The following is a 25,607-nucleotide window of genomic DNA, read 5'->3' on the forward strand; positions in this document are numbered from 1 at the left end:
CTAATCATCACATGTCTTGGTTAGAGTTGCAGGAACGCTGCCAGTATTTTACTGTATTTATTATTACTCACCTAATCTTGTAACCTAAGATTCCAGCTTTAGTTCAAGTTTCATAATTTTTAGAAGGTCTTATCATAGTTGAAACACTCCTGTTTAATTGATAACAGAATTAAACATGAGTCATTCTTAGAGAAGCATCCAGAATGTTACTCAATTACTCCCCAAACAGCTGATTTTCCCATTAATGCTATCTAAACTTGTTACGTATTGTGATTCGCAAGATAATATCTCAAATAAAACTGAAATAATCTAAAAGCAGTTAATTTAAGAGAAGCAACTCATTAATTTTCCATTATCTTAACTCATTTTTGCAGATGGGAAGAAGCTGTTGTGACATTCTCTCACTATTCTAGTGCCAATAAATGTCCTTTGCTGGAAATGGTTGAGTATCTTCCTGATTCATTTAAAGTAAGTTTTCTGCATGTATTAAAGAAATGACCACACAAAACCAAATGATGTGTTGCATCATTTGACATTGTTTTTCTAATGCTATCCTCACTAATATGCATTATTATAAAATAAAACCAATATGAATTCATAAATTGATTTAATCATATTTTAGTGATAGATTCAGTTTGGCCAATTTAATTTCTTTAGTATTAGAAAAAGTTCTTAGATTCCTGAGGTCAATGGAGTTATAAGAATACAAGAGTAGTACAAGAAGGAGTATAAAAGTCATGGTAGTCAGAAGATAATTGGGTTCAAAATCATATGAGATACTTTCACCTTCTGAGCTAACTGTTAAATGATGCTATAGAAATGCTTTTTATTAAAATAGCAAGTGACCTGCTATATATCTATTCATAAACACATTTTATACTTGTTAAGTAGCATGTAGCCCTGTAAACCATGTAGTTTCATTATTTAACTCCCACATGTAAACTGTAGGGTTTTATGACTTCAAAACATACACCGTAAAATCTGACTGAATCATCACTTCTGTTAGATGACTGCTGTATTTGAAGCTCACTTTCTTTAGGTACAAACGTATTCTTTCTGATGAACGTTATCTATATCACCTTAATTCACTTTTCTGTTCATCTGCAAAGCTGGTTTTGGACAACTGCATAATTGAGTCTTCAGAGGAAAAGACAAGTCGAGACTTCTATGTAAGTGGATGAAAAAATCTATGAAGACAGTACATTTTGTGGTCTTAGGATGGAATATGTCACAATATGCCTGGCTATATGTTAGCGGTGGTATATTATTTCGATAATTATTAAGTTAGAAAATTGTCAGCTTGGCTTTTAACTACTAATACTGGACTAAATTCTAATGCCTCTTAAATATTTTCTGTAGTGACAATTACAGTTCTATAGTAGGTAAATTGAAATCAGCAAATATTTTAACTTGATTTATGAAAAAATCAGTAGTTATTCACCAATAACTGTATTTGAATCTGTGTTTTTAATAGATATTTGTCAAAAACTCCTCAAAAGGATGACTTTTAAAAATCATTTCATTGGCTACTAGCAATCTTCAACTATCAGTCTCTTTTTTTTTTTTTTTTTTCCCCTCAGCAAAGCCACTCTTTAATTTCCTTCACTGTCTCTGTGACACTGAAATGAACACATTTTTGGCTTGAAAGTTTGGAAAGTACACAATATATATACTTTAATGTATATGTCAAGTTCATGTGGATAAGATACACTTCTAGATGAATGTCAGATCTTAACAGAAAAAAGATGTGACTTTTATCCTTTGGGCTGTAAGCAGCTTTCAAGTTCAGTTTCTGTAATATTCATGCTTATGCATTTTAACAAGTATAGAATTAAACTTGAGCAATCTATATACTTTCTTTGTGGTGTTAATTCTCACGATCAAGGTGGGTATCAGAGATTATGGATATTTCAGAATAACAGTGGTAGAAGACATAATATCTATTTTTGCACATCAAAAGCATACCTGTCATAAGTAGTACAATTGTCATCAATAATTCAGAGTCCAACATGTTTCTCTTTTTTGTAAATTCTTGTCCAAAATCTTAAATAGTAGATTGCTTTCACAGTGCTAGAGGCATGAATGTTCTACAGTTATGTTACCTTTGAAACGATACTGAAAACCACCTTATCTGTTATTACATTGGATTGTGTCTAGATCATTAACAGAAAGATTGCAAATTTTCTGCTACTGTACATTTTCTGTATATTGTGTTATCAAAGCAGTATAACTTTTAAGCACAAGCTTTTCTTCAAAATCAACATTAAAACAAATCACAGTTATGAGAATGACCTTTTTAAACTGTAACATTTGAAGACAAAATGTGTACTTTCTATTTTACAATTCAAAATGGATATTTGTTTAATCATTTTACAGTCACAGAAGTGTATCTTGATGGCATGTGTTCACTGGCACAGTAACTAACAATCAGTATGCATCAGTATTCTAATTATTTTGACACAATAGGCCTTTTTTTCCTCCTCTAAAGGATTACCTTTTTTTAAATTAAGCATATTATCTCAGTCTTAGATTATCAATTTTATCACATTTAAATGCTGGTGTATATTTATTACTCAGATTGAATATAACTTCAGATATCTTCAGTGTCCCCTGACACTTAACAAGAAACTAAAGGATGGTGAAGACATTTTCTATGAACCTCTTACCACTTTAAATGTAAGTTCGTTATTTTACTCTGCCATCATTCCATGCTGTCTTACTTTAGATAAAATCAAGAGGTTTGAATTTTTCATCATAATCTTTTTTCTCCAAATCCCATAAATGTATATTTAAGTATATTGGAATTAAGTACAGGCCAGATTTCTTATGGTCTAAATAATAAATAACATTTCTTTTAGGTTGGTAAAAATTCTCATCAATTTTTGGTCTTCCTGCTTTCTTGTTTTATAGGCCATGGTTCGCCACAATCGCATGGAGCTGCTCAGTCATCCTGTGTGTAAAGAATATTTGCTTATGAAATGGTAAGTGTATTTTAATGTACATAAGATGTAATATTGTATGTCAGGATGAAGGCTATTGTGCCTGAGAATTGTTTACTAAGACATACATATTTATAGTGTTGACTGTAGCAAATGTCTTTTCCATATAACCTCTCATAAGCATATTTAGAATATGCTGATGGTTATCATATAAAATGTAGCTTAACATTTAGTAATGATTCTTTGATATGTAAGCAAATGCAAGCACTATCTTTGTTTCTGATTTATTGCAAAAATATATAATAGGATTGCCAAGTTAAAAAAGAAAAGAAACAGTATTTCAAAATGGCCAATACACTTTTCTCCACATAAAGATTGATGAATACCTTCATCAGAAAAAGACTTTAAGAAATGTTTATTTCCTCATCTTGGAAACATTACTGGCTGTTACATTTGAATGCATGCTGCTCTGACTTTGTAAAGTGTTGTAACTTTAACATTCTCACTTTCAAGGATGGCCTATGGGTTTCGAGCACATCTAATGAATTTAGGCATATATTCTCTCGGTCTCATCCCACTGACTCTTCTGGTCACTCACATACAGCCAGGAAGACCTTTGAATGGAACAGAGATCTATGAAGCAAGACCATTAGAATATGAGGTACTGAATTTTCTTACTAGTTACAATACATTTAGGATTTTTATAGCATAAAGGTGTGATTATTTAAATAATTTCTAGAATTATTTGTGATTTAGCAACTCTAAGGAATAGAAGAGTGTATTTTTAAACATTCAGCAGTAACTTCTGCAAATAATTTCCAGTTCTTGTTTCTTATTTTTAATCTTATTTGAAAATTTTACATCTGGTACATGGTTACTTCGATTTGTTCTTTGAAGTGAATATTTCTTTAATGTTGAAGAAAAAGGACTAATGTGTATTTAATTATGAGAAGACAAAAACCAGTGGATTCTTTAGCTTTCTATAGCCTTTTAATTTTCAACCAAAATAACTGGATCTTGTATATTTAAAATTTGGCATAGAAAGAGTAGTCAATAATAAAGTGCTTTGGGGTATTCAAATATATCTGTCTTTGTCCATATTATGTATTAGTTTCCCCTGCAGGCCCAGTATTTCTTCACTAAGCTCATAAGTTATGAGGCTAAGACAGGACAGTTTTTGCCAGTCTGTGTATAGGTACATCATGTACAACAGTAGTGAAAAATGTAACAGCAGAATTCAGTCATATATGGATGTAAAACTCTGTGAAAGGTTTTTAAGCATACTGGTTGTTTCCTATAATCCCTATTTATAACCTTAAAAGGGAAAAAAAATAGAAGAACATGTGTTGTGCCAAAATGTGAATGTTATACCCCCCATTTTGGAATTACGATATCTCAAAATTAAAAACTTGATTAGGTATCAAAGTGCCATAGTGGCTTTTGAATATTTGTCTCTGTCACAGCTGTGGTAGGTGTGGAGCTACTCTAGTGACTTATGAATATTGATCTTGTTCATGGTACGCATTGAATGGAAATGATGCTTTAGTTGGGGCCATAAGGAAAGCAAGCAAGGGTGAACCCTGTCTCGGGATTAACCTGTCCTCCATAGACACTTTGGGGTTGTTAAGAGACAAAGCTGAGACTTCTTTTCAGAAGCTGGAACTGGAATAATTAGGACACCATAGCAAACCAAAGAAGTTAGAGTTGCCGGGTCCACTGCTACAGGATAATGAGGCTTTAGAAAAGGAAGACGTTGGTGTGACTGGTTGATGTCCCTTTTGTAAGTGTTTCCTTCCTGCAGTTAAAACTAAGCAGTATTCTGTCTTTTAAGAAGGCTGTGTTGTCCCTAAGCTGAGCTGTACTAGACTTCCAGTGAAGGAGCTGCAAGTTCTGCTGTTTATCAAACCTGTGAATACAACTCAGACATAGTGTTACGCTCCTGTGTGTCCATGTGAAGGGCAGGAGAGTCACAGAGCGCGGTCTCCATGGCATCAAGTTATACATTTTGAGAAGAGACACCTGTGTCATTGGCCCTGAAATGGTAACATACTGGTGTTAATGGAGACGAGATTTTGTTGTATGGCATACTTTTCAAATGATCCAGTTCAAATAAATGATTTTATCGCTAAACCCAAGGATTTTTGCAAGGAAAAAAAAAAAAAGAGAGGCAAGAAAATATTTAGCAGCTCTTTTGGGAGAGAAAACACATAAAACTGAAATAGAAACTCAAAAAGGATATGCTAGTAGAAACATGAAATAAAATAAACTCAAGGGATAGAAAAGGTTCATGAGGATTTCTTGGTATATGAAAAAATCTGGAGAATCACATACCCAGCCCAGCCCAGTACGTGTGGGATTCTCAAAGGTTCAGAAGCCAGAAGAACAGGCAGATGCTCCACTAACTCAGTCACCTTCCTGGTGGAAGACAGGAATGACAGGAGCTGCATACAGCAGACAGAGGAGTAACTCAGACTGACCCAGGTCCTTGAGTCGGCGGAGACGGGGTGGAAGAAGCGCAGTTGGAAGAGGGAGTCCTGCCCCTCAGTGAGGAGCGATGCTGGCTGGCGGGGGAGCAGCGCACTCAGCGGGGGCCGTGAAGATGCTGCCTGAGAGACTGGAGCAAGAGCAATGTATATGAAATGTCGTGCACTGGACAAGTGTCCTAATGACCCAGGGATGGGAACGGAGTGGGGCATGCCAGCTCTGTGGGTTACACGTGGTGCTGCTCTCTTCACCCAGGTTAAAGAGGGACGTCGCAGTGGGGCAGGTGCCGATGCTTCTAGTGCAGCACCACTGAAGAGTGAGTGCCATGAATTTGTGGTTTGAGCGTGAGTTAATGAACCCCTCTGGTGTGGAGTTAGCTCTACATGTTATTTATTAAAGATGAAATTCCCTGTTGTTACCTATGCAAACAGAAGGCTTTTCACAACCAAGTTGTCTTTGCCTGTAGTGGTTGTAAAGGGAGACATCAGGGGGAGCAGCCACAGAAGGATGCCAGGACTTCCAGTTTGTCCAAAGGTTTCTGTTACCATTCTGGATAGTGCAATATGATAGTGAAGTTATGGACAGCAGAATTTGTCTTTATTTTCATCCAATGGCAAAACATACCGAAAATGTGGCACAGGTACTGCAATTTGAGTTCCCAAACTCGAATAGTAGTAACAAGGCAGCTGCACAGCAACTGTTTGTCATGGGAATGCTCGAACTCTCATACTTGGTTTGAATGACTTAAACACAATATACATGACATGGATTTAGATAGTAATGTTTATATGAAGCAAGCTAACAGAGTTTCTTAATTTGTCAATATAATATATAAGTAGTAGGCAGAGCTGAAATAAACATTCATTTAATAATTTCTAATTTGTTTTGTGCTCTGATTTTTGTTTCAGAACTCATACTTCACAAGGGTGTGTATGTGTTTAGTTTTAATTATGAGTTTACTGGGAATCTGCAAAGAAATATTTCAGCTGATTCAGCAGGTAAATACATAGAGAAATAACATCAATCAGACAGTGTGCTTGCATAGAAGTTTGTGTGATATTGAAATAAATCTGCTTTTTCCCTAATTAAAAGGGAAATATCAATTTATGCAAGATTAAAAGTGAGATAAGGATTCAAATAGTATATTGAGTTCAGTCCTTCAGTGATGAATGATTTGTAAATATGCATCTGTCTCTCTTAAATCCTAGAAATTGAAATATTTGTTGGATTACTCCAATCTACTGGACTGGACAATTTATACTACAAGCATAATTTTTGTGTCTTCTTTATTTATTAATACACCAGCTCATTTACAGTGGGAATGTGGAGCAATTGCTGTGTACTTGTCTTGGATGAACTTCTTGCTTTACCTTCAACGGTAAAAGTTATTTACTTGCTTTGCAATGAAATACTTTGAATAATTTCAGATACTTTACATATTCTAAACCGTTACTGATCAAGTGTGATGGCCCTATATTTTATTTTTATTTTTTTCAAGCTATTCAAGTTTCCAGATGAGGACCATAGAAGTTTTTTAACCTAATGAACTGTGAAGTAGTTTTCAGTGTTTTTCATGTAGGAAATCGCAGCATGTATTATGAAAACTAAAGAAATAACAAGATTTATTTTAATGTTAATTAAGCAAAGCAGTTGCATATGTCTTTTTAAAATCATGTTTCATTATACTGTATAGACTCAAAAAAAAAAAAAAAGAGAATGTGAATTACAAAAGGAAGTCTGCTTTTATAAGTAATACCTGGGAGAAGGTAAATTCTTCTGTCATTTTACTGATTAAATGGCACACACCCCTGTTCTACACCACAGTGTCCTGTAAAAGATTTGTAATGGATGAAATTATTTCTTTAGTTGACATTAGGTTTATTTATTGCCATTAATGATCTTAATGCTGTCACTGGTGCAATAGTATCCAAGAGTCAATGGACCACACGAGAGCTGGGTGGAGGGAAAAATAGTGTGGGTGTAGTGCTTAAGAGTAATAAATTAAACGTGTTTGTGCCTGAGCAGGGCTGCCTTACACAAAGAGGAGTTGTGGCTGATCAGCAAAAAAGTGGTGATTTGGAACTGCTCAGAAAATAAGGATGATAGTATGTGATAACACTGCGTATATGCTTTTCTGATTCTTACTGTATATATGCGCTAATCACCCCCATGAGGTCTGGCAGAAAGACGAACGTGGCTTTGCTGATTAATTTCAGGATCATTTTACTGTAGTTGGGATGTTTAAGGACAAGGTTTGTAACCAAAGTTAATGTCATGGAGAGGGTATCTTTGTGGTATGGCCTCTACTGGCAACCTTCTCCTACCTGTGTCTGACCTTAGATGAGTAATGAATGGGCATGTCCTATCTCCTCTGATGTGTGTTGTGCGCAAAACGGGGCTTGAACCTAAACTGTAAAAAGGAAATTCATAATTGCTTAACCTTCCTTCTTTTGCCAGATTAAATGCTTCCCTGACCTGAATGTTTTTCATTTATATAGCAGTAGAACTTGGCACATCATTTTTCTAACTCATTCAGGCCATCTATTCTCAAAGCAACGTGTAGCTCTATTGACTTCAATGGCATTTTGCCTAATAAACGTCTAATAAATAGGAGAAGATCAGGTTTGCTTTGCTTCCAACCTGATCTTTTCAGCTTTGTACATGCTATTTAAGGGGACAAATCCTGAGGAAGGATTTTCTCAGTTGCTACTGTTGTAGCATAAAACAGTCATCTGGTCCCTGAATCTGGCAGAGGACATAAACTCCCAAGTTCAGTTTTTGGGGGAAAAGTAGCTTAACCTGTTTTATGAAAACTCATGTTCTGAGATACAGTTTTTGTGTAAGCCAGGAATGGGAGAGGCTTGCTAGAGGACAGACTGTTGTTGAAAACATAGGTGTCTTAAAATTATGCTACTCCCCTTCTCTTCCTGAGCATTGTGTTTCTTTTTGTTTGCTTGTTTTCCATACTTCGTAGTGCAATAAAAAGCGAAATCTTTTTTAATCAGGCATGTGACTGCTAGGTGGGTCATGGTGCCAGTTGTCCTTTGTTCTGGTTACTAATTTGCCTTGAAAAGCAGCAAAAAAATGGATCGTTTCCTAATGTTGTTATTCAGAGTGAAACAGTTGTACAATATTGTACTCTCTGTGGCTATGGAGAGAGTAAAAGTTGTCCCTGAGAAATAACATCTTGAAGAAGTACTGCTCTGGTACATTTTAAGATTACGTACTTCAGTCTTGCTGTAAATAAGACCACTGACATTCTTTTGGATGTGAAAGGGCATGTGCATACTACCTCAGAATGTCTCAGAGAGGCAAAATCAGGATTCCGTATTGCCTTACATAATTAACTGTAAAGGACTCTAACGTCAGTATTTAATTTTGCATATCCTTTCTGTTTACTTACTGCCTAGATTTGAAAACTATGGCATCTATGTTGTGATGTTCTGGGAAATATTGAGGACTTTGATTCGGATTGCTGTTGTTTTCTTCTTCCTGATATTGGCCTTTGGACTTAGTTTCTTTGTCCTTTTGGGTTCACAGGTTAGTTGAATGGCGCAGTTAATTTTTTATCATTATAAATACTATTTTTTGACTAGAGAATCTCAAGATGTTATTTGCAAGTTTCATCAGATTGGGGTTTTTCTTGATCTTAGTATTTCTTCTTTTTGCAGCAAACGTATAGCACACCTCTGCTTTCTGTAATGAAGACATTTGCAATGATGCTGGGAGACATTAATTACCATGATGCATTCCTTGATCCATTACTAAGCAGTGAATTGCCATACCCATTCCTGAGTTACACAGTTCTCATTATATTTACTTTGCTTATTCCAATCCTTCTTATGAACTTGCTAGTAAGTAAACTACATATTAATATACAGAAGTGTTTAATCACAGGTTTATACACAATTTTAGCATACAGAATTACTTTAGTGCTGATTTGAGTTATTCATTCATTGTTTAACAAATTGATATTTTCAATAACATATTAAAAACTTACCTTTCCCTGGACTCGTTTACCCTCCACTTTACTGTTCTGAGTATTTTTCAAGAGTTAACTCTTGCAGGGTTATCTTGCGTATTTTTAGTTTGTAATTGTGATGGAATTTGAATTGGAGCTGCAAGGTATTTTTAGGAGGTCTTTAGCAAGAAAATTGGGGAACAATGATTTTAAGAAATACTTTGATAAATGCGTGCCTCTTTCTTGGTATTTTTAGATTGGCTTGGCTGTTGGGGACATAGCTGAAGTACAAAAATATGCTGCACTCAAAAGGATTGCAATGCAGGTAAGTAACACACCATAGAAGCACCAATTATAGGAAGTAAATATTGTTAGAACACCATTTAGGTAATTAGAAGTTTTATCATCAACATCCCTAACATCATAGCATCTTTGTAAAGCAGCTTGGTAAGCGTGGGCATCCTATTCTGAATCTCATTTTCAGTCATGGGAGTCATTGTCAATGAAATGTATAAGCAAATGCATTTTTAAGGAATTTTTGAAGAGTCAGTTCAGTGAATTCTGAATTACTCCAACAACAGAATCTCAAAATAAGTAAATGCAATGTTTGAAATTGGAAAGTTGCCTTTTAAGGGGAGAATTGATGCAGAGGAAAGAAGGTTAAGGTACACAGAAATCAAAAGGACACAAAATTCATTGCAGTATGCTGAAGTCTCATGCTGGTCTGTGTACTGAGGAGATACTATACAATACCAGGTGTGACTAAGGAACTTAACGTCACACTTCTAAATGTTTTGAGTTACCTTAAGATCTATAAATACATCTAACAGAATTCTGTTTAAACCAGAGGAGTTTAGTAACTGATACGCTTTTGAAAACTATGTGCATCTTAGAGATTTTCAAAGTAGCTTTTACAAATATGGTCCCTCCAGCTTACATATTGGGGCTAGGGCAATAGCACAACTTCAAAAAATGTCCATTTTAAGAAGTTAGAAATTTGGCATACAGTTTTCAAAAGCTTTTTTTCCTCATGAGTTGTATATCAAGCTTGAATTTCATGAGAGGAAACACACAGAGTATACAACTGTCAAATAAAGACTGAAGGTTCCTTCTCACTAGCATGTTCTTAGAAACTCTCTCCACATGCTTCCTTGAAGTTCTGCTCAAAGCCTGTATTCTGAGAGGAACTGACTATTCATAAAGTGGATGCAGGGAGTGGTTTTGCCTGTGTTCCCTGCTGGCTTTGCTTTTTTTAAAAGGTGTCAGAGCCTACCTAGTGGCTGAGCATAAAGAAGAGAGGTGTGCAGCCAAAATACCCCAAAACAGCTCAGAAATAATTTCTGGTAGCCACATAACTTGAAATTGTGTGCTGTACTTGCTTAGTTCAAGAATATTTGAAGAATTCTCTTTTAGAGTAACCTTTCCTCCCAAGAGATCTTTCCTTTGCTGGAGATACAAATGGCTGAAGCAGAGAGGTGTAAGGACAGTTCTTGTAGCAGTTAGTGCCTTTCACCTGTTTAGGTATTTCTTTGCCAACAGAATGCTCAGGATGTTGTCTTGCAGCTTCAGACAGTATTATGAAATCTTTATTAAGCATGTAACCTGCTGTATGTTTGACAGGATTATGTTTGTCTGCAACCGGCTTATTCTGTACATCCTGTTCTTCTAGATACATATGCTCAGTATTTCTGTAGCAATTTGAGAACAGCTGGAAATGTAGCATCACCTGAAAAGGCACTCATATATAACATACCTCTTTCTACCCAAGGGAAGGCTTGTCTAGTAAAAGGATATAGCACAATTAAAGAGAGAAAGATCACTCTCGTTGGTCTTAAAACCCGTGGGTACGATAGGTATTCTGTCTTTCGGGCACTTCTGCCCTGGAATTCTATATTGCAACCCACAGTTCACTAAGGAGCTTTTCAAGCCATTACACAAGAGCTAATTCAATTTTGAAACCATTTGAGTTACAAGAGCACACATCTGTGTGGAAAAATTATTTCTGCTAAAATATTCAATACTGCTATGACTAGATGGTTTTACTGTCTGGGCTGGACTGTTCAAATATTATAACACTGCAGCGCAGCTATCCTCTGAGACCTGACATATAGTAATACGGATTTGAATATGACATGATATTTATTTTGACATGATAATGGATCTTAAGAGAATGTATCTTGTTCTAAATGCAAAACAACGTTTAGGTTAATCTTCACACCAATTTAGAGAAGAAGCTACCATTTTGGTTCTTAAGTCGGGTGGACCAGGAATCAATCACTGTATATCCCAACAGGCCGAGATACTGTGGATTTATGGTAAGATGGTGAATCTTAGACTAAAAAAATTGTTGCTAAGATGTGATATGATTGACTTACTTTGTACACATAGATTGCTAGGAACATTGCAATCATTAACTGACATCAATGGAATTGTGATTAGATCTTGACTTCAGTGAAAATGATAAATCAGTTTGAGTGCAGCCTAACTTATTCAGATCTAATTAGCATTTGAATTCTGAGTGATCTGTGAATTCAGTAAGCAAGACAAGCTACAGAAGTTACTCAGACAGAAAATAGAATTACTCCCCTTCGGCATTTCTTCTTTTATCTGTTTACTTTTCATTTCAGCTGTTGTTGGTAAGCTGAATTTTCTGACTAAACAAATTTTGCAAAACAAATGTTTAATACAAAAAAAATAACTCCATAACAGAAACTCTTCAACTTTAATACTGTGTGGAGACCGTTACCATTCACTTATTTGAGATTTTTAATCTAGTGTTAGACTATGATACCTGATTTCAGTTTGATTCCATTTTTGTTTAGAGTGTGTTCCAGTATTGCTTTGGGTGTGAGGACTCTACCACAGATGCACAGAGCACTGATACAACATTAGAACTGGAAGTTCTAAAGCAGAAATACAGGTATTCATTGTGTTATTTTACTGCTGTAAAAATAAGTAGAACTAATATTACAGATATACTCGTATTTTAAAAAGTGTTCTAAATCTCCATACTGTACCTAAAATGTAAAATTCAATGTATCTAATGTCCTTAAGTAAGCTCCCTCACTATAGTAACTTAGTATTTTGTATTCTGTAATGTCTTTACTTTCAAAATACTTGTGTGGCAGAGAAATATTTTTCTCCTACGGCAGAGAAAGAAGACGGGCTTGTTTCCTCATTAATCTGAAGTAATGGGGAAAATGCATTTTCATTTCAGAATTAGAGGTTTGTGTATGAAGGTTTTCAAGGGTTATTTTTATATTTACAATTGTTGTAATTCCAGTTTGCAAATATACACAGTCTGTAACTGACTTTCCACTGGCCCAATGGTAAATCTGCTTCAGATTGTTTCCCCAAAAATGGATTGGTATCCTACTTCTCCTTTGAACAAATCATCTGCTTTACAAGGCCTTGGAAGGAATTCTCTGTAGTTTTTTCTTACTCATCTTACCCATATAAGAATGATTTCAGAAAAGCCTTCTGTGAATGTATAGCTAGGAAAATCTGTTTTTTCTCACTCTGTCTCACTCTCCCCTGCTCTTTTTTTTTTTCTATATTTTTTCTTTTTTTTTCTTTAATCTGCTAAATTTTTGTCTGCACAGATTCTGACTAAATATGTTTTTGCATGAAGGATACATCAAGAGTTGAAGGGATGAGAATATACCCTACAGGTATAGGCAAACCATGGAATTTAACAAGTCTTCCTTCAAACCCATACTACATCAATATATTAGGAACCAGCATTGAGCACGCTCTTTTTTTTTTTTTTTTTTTTCCCCCCTTACAGAGAGGGAAGAAAACTACCATTTTGTAAAATTATAAAATTTTTGGAATGGAATAACTTGTAGCCATTTCACTACAGAAAGTGATATTTACTGCTCTGAAAATATTGGCTGAAAACTTTGGTTTACTATGTTTTTATTGTCAGAGTTCAAAACAGAATTCAGTTACTACTGAAGCTGGTGGCAATTAGTGCTGAGTGTACATGTTTTTGGTTTTTGATTTGGGGTGGGATTTTTTTGCTTTGTATTACTGTTAGATAATTGCTGCACTATTTTAATTCTTGTGGTTTTCACATATTTTAAGATGTATTTACTTTTTTGTGTAAAAAAGGAAAAAAAAGGGGAACCAGATCTAAAGAAGCCCCAAACTGTTCTTCACAGGGGACCTTTTCAGTCACAATTTTTATTTCATGCTCTAATTTTGTGAGTCTAGATATTCTGAAAAGTGGATTTCAGAAAGCCTGCTTGGTAGTTTTATAAAGATAGTTTCTAGACACGTTTGCCATTTCTTTTGTTGTTTCTTAAAAGATAACAGAGACTGTGTTCTGTATGTGTGGTGCTAACTGATGTTAACTATTTGTATGGGTTCCACTTTGGATAGCACTTTAAAAGAGATCAGTGCCTCATCAGTATCTCTCATATGCTGCTAAAGTAGTTGTGAAGTTCACTGAATGTTTGTGGATGCTTAATTGCCAGTGCAAATCTGACCCTTTTTTCTTGCCAGACTACTTCAGTCAATAGGAAGAACTTTTGACAGAACTATTCAGAATTTTATTTTGAGAGTGAGGTTCCTCTTACCTTAAGTATATACTAAGTCACTTTTCTCAAGAGCCAGGAATTTGTTCTTTAATCCTATTTCCTGAAACCTGGAGAAGTACCACAGCTTGAAAAATTAAATGTACTCCGGATAATATTCTTCGTTAGCAGAAGGGTGAAGTTGAGGACTGTCAGGTCTTTTGCATCTATAACTGTAATGACTAAAATGTCCTTTGAAACCACATGACAAAGCCTGCTATATACATTTTTTTTCTTTATTTTTCTTTTCTTTTTTGTTTTTTTTTTTTTGTTTTGTTTTGTTTTGTTTTTTGTTTTTGTTTTTTAGGCTCAAAGATATATCAACACTGTTGGAAAAGCAACATGACCTCATTAAATTGATTATCCAAAAAATGGAGATTGTGTCAGAGGCTGAGGATGAAGACAGCAATGATTTATTTCAGCACAAGTTTAGGAAAAGGCAGTTAGAGCACAGGAATAGTAAATGGGATACAGTGTTAAAAGCTGTTAAAACAAACATGCCTAACCCAAGCACAGAAAAGAACAATAGCTTCTTCTAGACATGGCTGTGATATCATGTTGTATTACCATTTTGTTATACTTTAGGGTCACTTCTCTTAGTGTCTGTGCATAATGTTAATGTGATACATCATGTATTCAAGTATAAAAAAAGGCCAGATCTGAAAAAAGGATGCAGATACTCAAAACAGTATTTAAGGAGACTGAAGATCTCTACATGCAAACCTGTGATCCTAAAAGGGGCTGGCTGATCAGGAAAGTGCCTAACTCACCAGATGCCAACCTGCCTTGCTGTCCTGACAGTTCCCAAGGCTTCTGCCTATATCTGTTCCTGGATTTGGCCCTAGTGCTCTTAGGTCTGTACTTAATTACATTATTTTCTGTTACAAATATTTTTAGAATTTCTGAATTTTTAGAAATTCAAACTCTAATCATTTAGTATTCAGATGTTTTGAGAGCGCCAGTGGGCTTTGTGTAGCTTAAAGAAAAAGTAAGAAAGTAACCTGACAGATGGCATTGGAGGATTTGCTGAGTAGGGACTGCAGGATCAGGCCTGAAAGGTAAGAAATAAAAAGATGACAAAAATGTGATGTAAGGGAAGGACTGTTTTCTTTTGTAGATAATGATATGCGATTCTCAGAGGGATCATTTTTACTAACATATAGCAACAATAGAACGACGTGTTAAATATAAATCATTTACAACTTGCTGTCCTTATACTGCTAATTTGGTTTTGGCCTTCCTGATAACCTAAAACTGACCTTGTTACTTTAATCTGCACTTTGGTTTTATTATTTATTTACTGGATATTCGGTGCATTATGTAATATACAATAATATATCCTAATATAATGCAGTGATGTATCAAATGTGGAAATAAATATGAATTAAACTGTGTTTAAGTACCTGAGTATGTTTGTTTCAAAAACAGTGCTAATAAACTAGTTGTGACTATATGTGGTTGTAATAACCTGTGGTCTGCTTTTGAATTCAGACTTCTTTTTTTAATATCTTAATATATGTTAATTCTTCATGTAAAGAACAGCTATGATTCCCATTTATGTAAAGGGTAGCCACCGGAAGGTAATCCACAAGGTACGGAACTTGTCCAATCTTCAGAAAACACAGGGAGATGCACTGTAAGTTTGTGAGACTTGTGCCTTATAATTGCGGTGGATGACATGCTGTTCAGCAGGGAAAACACCTTCTTACCCAACTGCTTTATCCCAGCTTTGAGACTTTAAATTCTTGCCTGGTAAAATAGAGAAAGGGGGTTATCACTGGTTTTGCCTATTCTGCTACACTGACTAAGGTGGACAGTTGCTTGATATCTGACGGTGGATGGCATATGTGGAGGTTCAGGAAGCCTTTGGAATCTGTTTCTCTCAACTACCAAGATTTATTGATACCTTTGAATCCTGTGGCATAAATCCCCTCCAGTTTTAACTGAAGATGTTTGCTGTTCAAAACTGAAGTTCTGTTCCGGGTTTGCCTCCCAGAATCTACAGAGGCACTTTGAGTTTAAGTGTGACTGTAACAGTTTAGGTAGTAATAGTTTGAGGCAGAAGAGAAGCGCGTGGCTACCGCATTCAGACAGCGAGCTGGGGGCGTGGGCACACGCGCTGCTGCGTGCCTGTGTCCCCAGGTGTACTCCCGGCTGCCCCAGGGCCCCGTCCTTAAATCTACCTCTGGATCCCACTCTTAACCGTGCTGTTGAGATCTGGTGCGTTACCATCACCCTCCCAGACCCAGGTGGAAAGAAACGGCTGGCGGAGGTAGTGGAGCGTCACGGTGCCTCCAGTTTTCCCTTCGAGGGGGCGAGGAAGGTGTGCTGCAAATCCCCCTGCGCCCACCCGGCAGGCCGCAGGAGGAGCAGCCAGGGGTTCTGCTTCAGGGCCAGGTCTGCTGCGACACAGCGAGACGGGGAGGGAACCAGTAAGCAGGGTCAGAATCAAGAAAGTAAAATTGAAGGTAACTAGTCACTGAAACGGCGTTGCGGCCTCTGAAGGTGGATCTGTTCCCGGCAGTAAACTGTTCGGATTTTCTGAGCTACTGTGTATCTGCAGCTCCCTCTGTCAGTGGGAACAGGAATGTCCAGGTTCTCAGGATAAGGCCAAACTTGGAAAATGCAGAGGTTTGGGGTTTTTTTAATTCTTAAAGCCAGAAAAGTAGTTTTAAGTTCCTGACGATGTATACCATTAACACTAGATGGCAGTGAGTGATAGCATTTTTAATAAGGAAATTGGGCCTAAGTGCACTTTTAAGTGAAGAGGAACAGCAGGACAGTTACAGCAGAAGCAAAGTAGTCAGCAGCCATAGTTTTAAAGTTTGAGCCTTTCAAGCCTCTTTTAAACAGAACCCTGGGACATTTGTACACAGCAGCCTCACAGCTTTTCTGAGCATTTAACTTACAATTTCAGAAATGTGTTTTGTTTCATTTCCCTCAGGTTTTGCTTCTTTCATTCATTTAGCAGCTGTCATGATGGTGGAAAATATGGATGACCGTATCCACCCTTCCCACATACACATCCAAAGCTGACCCTGACACCATTGCATAGCTTGCCTGCATGGTTTTATTTTATTTTATTTTCTGTGATTTAGCCATAGCAAGTTCCAAGACCGTTGAAATTCTTACCAACTGCTCTTCCACAAATTAGTGTAACTGGACAGTTTGGACATCCAGTGCGGGTCTAAATCCGGTATTGGCTCTTGATTAAGAAGCCAGTGCACGTCATTTGCATACAGAAGTGATTTTGGCAGTGCAAATGCTTCTGACAAACTCCACGGTGTGTCGTAATACCATTTATAAAGGTAAACGCGTTTAAGGATTTGAGGGAAAAAGGCCAAATACACATTGTTTCCTGGATAGTTTGCAGACAGGTAGGCAGTTGGGTAGGTATCAGTATCCATCAGTACATTGCCGTAGGTAGTTGCTCCTGGGTCCATGGGGCATTCTCTGGCTACAGTGGCCATCAGGACAGATTGGCAGGGAACGAGCCACTGGTGGTGTGACATTGTGGTGACAGTAGCGCTACACAAATCAAGGGTAAAGAGAAGTTTATGGTGGTTGGGATATAGAGAGCACATGTTAATTCAGCCAGCCTTGGGTGCCTGCAGAACAGGACTCTCATGGTGCTAGGCAGGGCCAAAATCAGCCAATTCCTGGAAGGAAATACAGAAGTTTAAAAAAGGTGTTTCTTGCAGTTTAAGGTAAAAATGCAAAGTTAGAACCTGGGCTTTCAGCTTTTTGAGGGAGCAGTTCTCAGCAGATACAGAAATAACAGTGGATAGAAAACAGTTAAACCACCTGTATGTTACTTAATACGCAAAGAAAACCCAATTTTGTTCAACAATTTTTATATGAAAATACAGATAAAAAGGTATATTATAATTAGCTAATACTACAATATAGAATTAGTTATTTAACTTTCTGTAGAAATCATCAGGCTAAGTTTATTTAATTGCCATGTGATAGAAATATCTAATCTAGTCTTAAGTGCAGGAAGTGTGGAGCTTAAGAAACTTAATACAAGTATCAATTGGAATATCTGAAATGGATTGTGTAGACTGAGGTGAAGATTCCGGGCCATTTCAGCAGTCTCTAGAAGCAGTCCTGTTAGATACATCTGTCTGTTAACTGAAAGTGTCATCATGTAATTTTTTTTTAAATTCACACATAGGAATTAGCAGGGATAAATTAAACTGAAATTGATTCTCTGTGAATATCGTATCTGCAATCTGTGCTGGGTGTATATCTGTACCGGGTCTTCATCACTCCGTTCCCTTTCATCTGTATGGAGATACCACCTGCTCCTCAGGCAGGGTACGGACAGTTCTGTAGGCATACATGATCATAATTTCTCAGGACTGTATATCAAGTATTTCTGATAGCGAGGGTAAATATTCCAGGTCCTTTCCTGCTGCTCAGGAGCTCTGGCAATGTTTTCTCCTCAAAGCAAATGGCAGTGTGGGTCTGGCCATGGCACCATCTCCTTCCACCAAAACCAGGGCATCCCCAAGAGTTCTTGTGGGGAGGGTTGATTTGTGCCTCACCTTTGTGACACCCAGGAAGGTCACAATTTGAGACAAGAAATACTTGCCAGTACTGTATGACTTGGCAGTCTGAAACAAGTTGGCAGTCGTCTGCTGAAACCAAATGTCCCAATGCGTGGTTTTCTAGTGAACGCATCAGGCTCTTGCTGAGAAGGACTGACTAGCAAAATACTTCACCCAAGTGAATTAAAATCAACTAGAGCAATAAAATACATCCCTATGAGAAAACCTGAAGTGCCCGAATTTGGAGTGGACTGGAGCGTTGAGCCACTTCCCCCACTGCATCTGCTGCCACTTCCAGCTGTCTTCGGTGCCCACCAGGCCTCTGCAAAGCTACAGGAACAAAAAAGCTAAACACAGCTGGGTAAGTCCTTCCAGCACCCAGACTGAAGAGAAAATGAAGCAGGCAAGGATTACCAACAACATTCCAACAAGTCATCAAAAATTAAGAAGTTCAAAGTTAGAGGGAAAAGACAGAATTGGATTCGTGCGTTCATCTTGGGTACCCGAGTACTCAATGAAGGCACCACCACCTTCATTTTGTTGCCCTGAGAGCAAGGTATCTGTAGGTAACAGGTTTATGGATATACTATACATTTATATATAAATTGTATTTTAGATAAAAGCTGGGAAGCAGAGAGTTCTTACCATCTAGAACCCCAGTTTTCTCCAGTGGGATTCACATATCCATGGTGATAAGAGGAATATAGTATTTCAGATCCTTAATATGACCACTCCACTGCAGGAACAGGAGGGAAACATCTCTGCTTCTGGGAAATGTCAGCATCTCCTCTGGTCTATGTCACTGCTGAAGTACAGCATCCCGGGTGTTACAGATAGGATCTACGTACACAGTTCCTTCAGTAAAAATAAATAACTAGAAGATAAATTCTGTGTTTGCATTTTCAAGACAGGTCTTGGTGGGAGTGTGATGAAGAGGAACAAAAGAAGTGGTTTTTATGGTCAAAACCCAGCATTGTTATCATTCAGCACAGGCTCATACCTCACATTTACTAAGACACGTGGGATGCGTATCACTTAGAGAAGAAAAAGATGTGATGTTCTTTCATCCTGCTATTGGCCCAAAGCTGTTTTGGTTACCATTGTGGTCGGCCCCTACCAAGAGCAGAGCAGCAATAAACTGCACCCATTGCTCTCCAGCACAGGAACTTGTAATACAGTTGCTAATTGTTGATATGAAATCTAGCTTTTAGTGTAGAAAGAGAAATGTACTGAGATTTGCCTGTGGCCTTGACAGTCTGCAAGGGCATTTTATGTACTGTAAGGCCTCACTTTGTTATTGTCAAGTTAAGGACTATGCTAGTGGTTTTGTTTGTTGTCTGGCCAGGATGTGGTTTTGTCTGGTCTTTCCCACAGGACATCAGCATTTCTAAAATGCTCTTGGGCAAAATGGATGCCTAAAAGTAAATTTGTTCTCAGAGTGATACAGTTGCCTTCAGCAGAGGCAACACCTTGGCTTAAAGGAGTCGCCTAAGGATTGGATCCTTGCTCTGACACTGCCCAAGCATACAACTTTTAGGAAGTTGCCTCTCTTTCATGCAGATGGAAAGCAAACTATCTCGCTGTCTGGAGGAAACGGAGGCAACTTCTTTCAGCTAAATAAAAAGGTAGGTTACTGTATGCATGAATTTATATCTGACCATCCAACTGTAATAATACACCACACACTTCCTGTAATGAAATAGTCATTAATTTTAGCCACATATATGCATATTACATATATAATTTTATTTAGTATATATATCATATATACAGTATATGGTTAGCAATATTATATATAAAAAATAGATAGTGGGTATTTCATACTTGTGAGAGTGGCAGTCAGTACAGAGGGGGGGCATGGTGTGCCCCCCATCCCCAGGGAGAGGTAGTCAGTGGGCAGAGGGGCACCTCTCCCCTGGGCTGTGTGGGACAGGCTGGAGTCAGGCACTCAGAGGGCCCACCTGGGAGAGAGATGCCTCCTCCTGTTAGATTTTAGCCAGGTTGTTCTCAATATGCAGCAAAAGAAAAGGCAATGGCTGGAATCTCAGATGGCTCTAGTATGTCTGATGCTCTGAGGCAAGCTTACCTCATTTCGTTTTGAGAAGACCTAGGATTAGGGTGTCAAAGCCATATCTGGTCTAAGTTTGGACACTGACAGTTTCTCCCTTAGGAAAGCTAGCTGATAGTCCTATAAAATGCGTACTGCTCTGTGAACAAGTTTGACACACAAAGAAAAAGCTAGGGAGTTCTGCATTTCTTCAGCCTTTAACTTCAATCCAGCAAACTTTGATAATTAATAGAGCTGGACTGATTTCATTTCATCACAATTTGTTGCCTTGCTAGTTACAGTAAGATTTTCTTTCTGAGCATGTAAAAAATCCTCAGTTATTTCATATTTCTTCATTAATACAAAAAAACTAGCACAAAGATTTCAATACTCTTCATTCCATCATCTGACTCCAATAAATGACATTTTGCTTTGAAAAGGTCTCTGTTATTCTGTAACATAAGCAAATATGTACTGAGGGGTGTAAAAATACGTGCTACAATTACATCAGATGAAACAGAGACAGATGGCCACAGTCAGAAGCCTACACCTTCAGCCTCCTGCCCACCAGACAGACGGGGTCTCATGGTAGGACTGAGGGTGATCCAAAAATCAGACTGCTACAACCAAGGAAAGACAGCTGGAGAAGCGAAAGAGAGCGTTTGCCACAAAAGCTTGTTCCAGGAAGGTAAGGCAGAAATATGGCTTGCTAAACACTATAAGAGGATCTTAGAAAGTGCAAGTGACTGTCGGAATACACCTCTGCTGCCTCCCAGCCACAGCATCAGCTGTGGCCTGAAGTTGGGAAGCCTCCCATGACCTGGTGGTTCCCGACGACTCTTCCTCCCTTATACCAAACCCTATCGTGGCTTCCCCATCGGCCTTCGCAGCAGCTGAGGTGGTTCTGTGATGTCTTCTCTGCCCGAGATCATCTGTATGATGGATGTTGCCACGGGGAGAGGTCAGGCACAGGGTGGCACACAGGGTGCCACCCCTCAGCACCCCTTCCTGGCCAGGGCACAGCTCAGGCTTCCCCTGAGGTGCACCAGCTGGGTTTCTCTGGAGAGCACGAGCAAGTGAACATGCAACGGTTAAAATAATTATTTTTGTAACTGTATAATCTATAGACATGGACCAAGAGGTTAACAAAGACCAGTGTGGAGTAGTGAGTGGGAGATGAGGAGGAGGAGGTGCAAATATAAAGCATATCTGACCCAACCTGGAGGCTGTAGGCAATTATAGCCGAACTTAAAAGGAGGGGAGACAACGTGAAAGGTGCTATGGAGAAGCTAGCCTAGAGGGCACTCATCATCTCTGGGTTTGGGACAGCAAGCTTATCAATGCTATAAAGCCTAAGTCTGACTGGTGAAAGAAAAGGCAAAGGGTGCTGGGGGAGTTAAGGGCAGAGCCGATAGTCCACAGCGAGGACTGTGAGTCACCAGGGAGCTTTGTTTGTTTTCCAGCAGAGTCATAAAAGCATCATCCACTTATCTAAATAAATACAACAATGCACAAATTATTCCTGAGGAAATCATAAAACATGTATTAATGACTCTAGAGATAAACAATAGAATCCTAGCCCTAGCATGCATATTTTTCTGATGTAAAATTCTTCTTTTTAATGCCTACAATCCTATTTTACAAAACAGCCTTTAAATAAAGACCAAATAATTGGTAAAGAGCTTACTCTTGAATTATGCAATCAAGTAATAACACGGTTTTAGGCCTGTGGATTTCTTTCCTCTTAGGCTTTAGAAATAGGTGAAATGTCTACAGAGAGAGAAATGAGAGGCTGAAGAAAACAAAAATAAACATGACTTAAGCTTGGATATTTGGTTTATTTTATAGTGTATCTAAATAATTAGGATCTTGAAAGGTAAAATGCTTCAATGAGACTAAAGCAAAACTAAATCAGGTTTGATTGTCCTTAGATTCAACACCCACAATCCTTTTGTGTCATCCCAACTCCTGGTCTGCCCTAATATATGCATTTAAGCAGCGCTGCATTAGATGACAGAAGATAAAAAGGTAGAATGAATACTCCTGGTTATTCTGGCCCCAGTGGTAAATCCACTACTGATTCCCCTGAGATCTCAGTTTCTCTCAGGTGATCGTTCCTTTGGGAATCTCACCTGCAGGTGGTAATTCTTGTTCAGCCGCACTGAAGGCCGCACTGCTGAGGTGGAACTGAGCCCTCACCCAGCCCCGGCAACCTGCCCTGCCCCATGCCCAGTTGGTCACCTGCACCTCCACAGAATAGGATATATTGCGCTGCCGTTTTACTCAAATGGAACGAGGTAGCCTTATTTATTTCAGATACTCCAGTTTTTATTTATTAGGGATGTTTTTGCAGTGAGCCTTCCCTAATTTCCCATCACATTTACCCTTCACATTGCCTAGGAGCTTAGAAAATGCTTGAACATCCTACTGACTGCAGGTGACAATCCTGGTCCCTGCCTGGAGGACACACATGGGTGGTTGCAACCTAGTTCAGGTATGGCATTCCCAGCCTGATAAAAGTTTGGAAATGCCCTAGAGGTCTCCTACAAACCTCCCAGCATATTATGTCAGATTTCAGAGTATGTGTAGGATGTCTGAACACATCCAGGGGAGAACCGCCAGCGACGTTTTGCTCGGTGTTACACGATCCCCCACCAAGCACATTCCAGATGAAGGAGCAGCAAACCTGCACTCCTTTCAGAGCATGAGTAGAGTATATGGCCCCTTGCTGTTCAAAATACAACAAGTTTCTGTTTACTGCTAGGACCTCCATACTAACACAGCACTTGTTTCTTGGTTTCTATCAGAAAGATCATTTCCCCTGCAAAGCAAGATGCAAGGCATCCTAGTTGTGGCATATTAGTCTTGTCGTTAGCAGCATCCATCTTTATGTTAACATCCTGCTACCACAATAATTTAAGTTGATTTGGCTTCTTCTGGGGGTGGCTGGGAGATTTGTTTAGTTTTTTTCAGCGGTGGCACAGCACAGGCTATTCCCAGTGGTGGCACAGCACAGGCTGTTCCCAACTTTTTTTGGTGGTGGCACATGGGCATTGCCATTCTACCTGAGCAACCCCCGGGCGCACAGCAGCAGCGAGCAGATTGTCCAGCGCGAGCAGAAGACACCGGGTTGTGAAGCCCAATTGGTGCTGCAGAGGGGACCCTCCAACTTCCCTGGCTCTGTTCGTGGGGTGCGCTCAGCAGAGCAGCCAGGAAAACCAAACAGCAGGTGCTGCAGCATGACTTACGTATTTCAGGGTAAAAATAACCTCCAAAAACAGTGTTGGCCCAAGTGACTGCCCTAATCTGCTGGGAAACTTCTAACCTGCTGCAGAAACTGAACTTTCACCAATTGTTTGGCTTTTGCTGCTTCAGCGGTCCGTGCTCTTTCTGCAATACATCCTTGGGATGTTTATAAGGAGAAAAATATGTATTACTGTGGTATTGTTATCAAAATAAGACTTTTTAATTCTTCTACACCAGAACCAGCAAAGCAAAGCAGTGACTGTCAAGAAGCTTGTAGCAGGTGGCACAAGTATCATAACATGTGTGGTCTTTCCCAAATCAAAGCCATATGATGTTTCCTTGAGAGGCTTTCAGAGTCACAGACCCTTGCGGATGCCCTTTCTGTAATGTCACGTCCTGGGACTTGGCAGCATTTGTAGCACAGTCTGCAGCCATGGAAGTGGAGGGATGGTGTAGCTGCTCCTGAACCAGCCAGTGATTCCTCATTCCCCCCCTCATATTTTGCTGCTAGGGTAATTAATAACTGCACAGAAGTGACAGCATTATAATGACCTTGTCAGCAAGTCCCAGAGATCATTGAAAGCAAAGGAAAGATCCATTTTTGGTTCAGCGAGCTTGAAGTCAGCTTGCAGGTGTGGCTTGAGGTAGGCAGAAACATGAAGACCATTCAGGCATAGTCAATACAGTGGGTAGACTAAAGGAGAACAAGTCCTGATCAAGAAGGACGGAAGAACAGAAAACAGTAGCCTGGTCTTCATAACTCCTAAATTAACTCAGTCGTCAGAGCAGGCTAAGATTCACCTTTATTTCTTTCTTTGCTGTTCTGACCCAGGCCAGGGCTCCAGGGTGCCAAAAGGAGAAATCTCCGCCTCTGCGCGGAGCAGTGACACCCAACACAGAGGTTTGCTGCACTCACAGGGAGCCTCAGAGGTTAATGTTCACCTGCAGCAGGTTAAAGAAGACTCCAGGGAAGCCAATTTACCCTTCCTGGGGCAGGCGTAGCAGGGCAGGGTAAGCAGCCAGCCGGCCAGGGACGCCAAGGTAGTGGCTGGTCTGCCAGCCCTCCTCCCACCCCTGCTGCATCAGCCCATAACATGCTGGAGGGTCTTTGCTAGCTGTAGAAATTGACCCTCAAGAAATTGTCCTGTCTTTTGTAAATTTATCCTAACCACAGATGTGGCTGCTGAGGTGGTGCCTGACTGGAAAAAAACTAAGGTGTCTGTACCCAGCTCCCCCACCCACACTTTTTTTGTGGCAATATCCAGGGACAATTAAAACCAACTTGAATATTTCTCTGTTGCCATGGCTCACAACCATAGCTATTTTTTCTTTCCTAGCAGTGACGGTCTTTTTGTTTAATATTTTTTTCCTTTTCCCATTAAAAAAAAAAAAAAATTTTTCTCTCTTTATATAAGGATTTCACTAAATACAATAAAAGACCCCCCTACTACAACCCATGTAAAATAATACCACTGACCTTGGAATGCTCTTCTCCCCATCTCAGTATTTAGTAGAAACATAAATTGGATATCTGCTAGAGAATACAGTAAGAATAGACTCTTACTACCTAGTGCAAAAAATATAAATCTGAGTTTCAATTAATCAGGATACATACGTTGTGTGCTTAATGATAACAAGTGACAATTTAGCAGTCTGAAAGATATTTTTAGATAGCTATCACCATTCTTATGGTTTTTTTTTCTTAAAAAAAAAAAAATGCTTAAAAAAGTACAGCTTTCCATTTCTTTAGCACCCACAAAGCTGAGAGAGCTTTGTTGACACCAGTTCATGGCCTCTTCA

General features: G+C 38.6%; 1 protein-coding gene across 1 annotated transcript in view; it reads left to right on the plus strand.

Moving 5' to 3' along the window:
- Positions 1 to 15,414, plus strand: part of TRPA1 (transient receptor potential cation channel subfamily A member 1) — a 35,977-nt gene extending 20,563 nt beyond the window's left edge. The window contains exons 15-27 of the mRNA XM_033007923.2: positions 375 to 468; positions 1,110 to 1,169; positions 2,578 to 2,676; positions 2,911 to 2,981; positions 3,453 to 3,600; positions 6,332 to 6,421; positions 6,632 to 6,801; positions 8,834 to 8,963; positions 9,095 to 9,277; positions 9,641 to 9,709; positions 11,589 to 11,699; positions 12,207 to 12,304; positions 14,269 to 15,414. Coding sequence (XP_032863814.1) covers positions 375 to 468; positions 1,110 to 1,169; positions 2,578 to 2,676; positions 2,911 to 2,981; positions 3,453 to 3,600; positions 6,332 to 6,421; positions 6,632 to 6,801; positions 8,834 to 8,963; positions 9,095 to 9,277; positions 9,641 to 9,709; positions 11,589 to 11,699; positions 12,207 to 12,304; positions 14,269 to 14,500 — 1,555 coding nt within the window. The 3' untranslated portion in view covers positions 14,501 to 15,414. The remainder of the gene's footprint in view (positions 1 to 374; positions 469 to 1,109; positions 1,170 to 2,577; positions 2,677 to 2,910; positions 2,982 to 3,452; positions 3,601 to 6,331; positions 6,422 to 6,631; positions 6,802 to 8,833; positions 8,964 to 9,094; positions 9,278 to 9,640; positions 9,710 to 11,588; positions 11,700 to 12,206; positions 12,305 to 14,268) is intronic.
- Positions 15,415 to 25,607: the final 10,193 nt, after the last annotated feature.

This window comes from Tyto alba, unplaced genomic scaffold (assembly GCF_018691265.1).
Source record: "Tyto alba isolate M040663 unplaced genomic scaffold, T.alba_DEE_v4.0 Super-Scaffold_9, whole genome shotgun sequence".
In the NCBI taxonomy this organism is placed as follows: domain Eukaryota; kingdom Metazoa; phylum Chordata; class Aves; order Strigiformes; family Tytonidae; genus Tyto; species Tyto alba.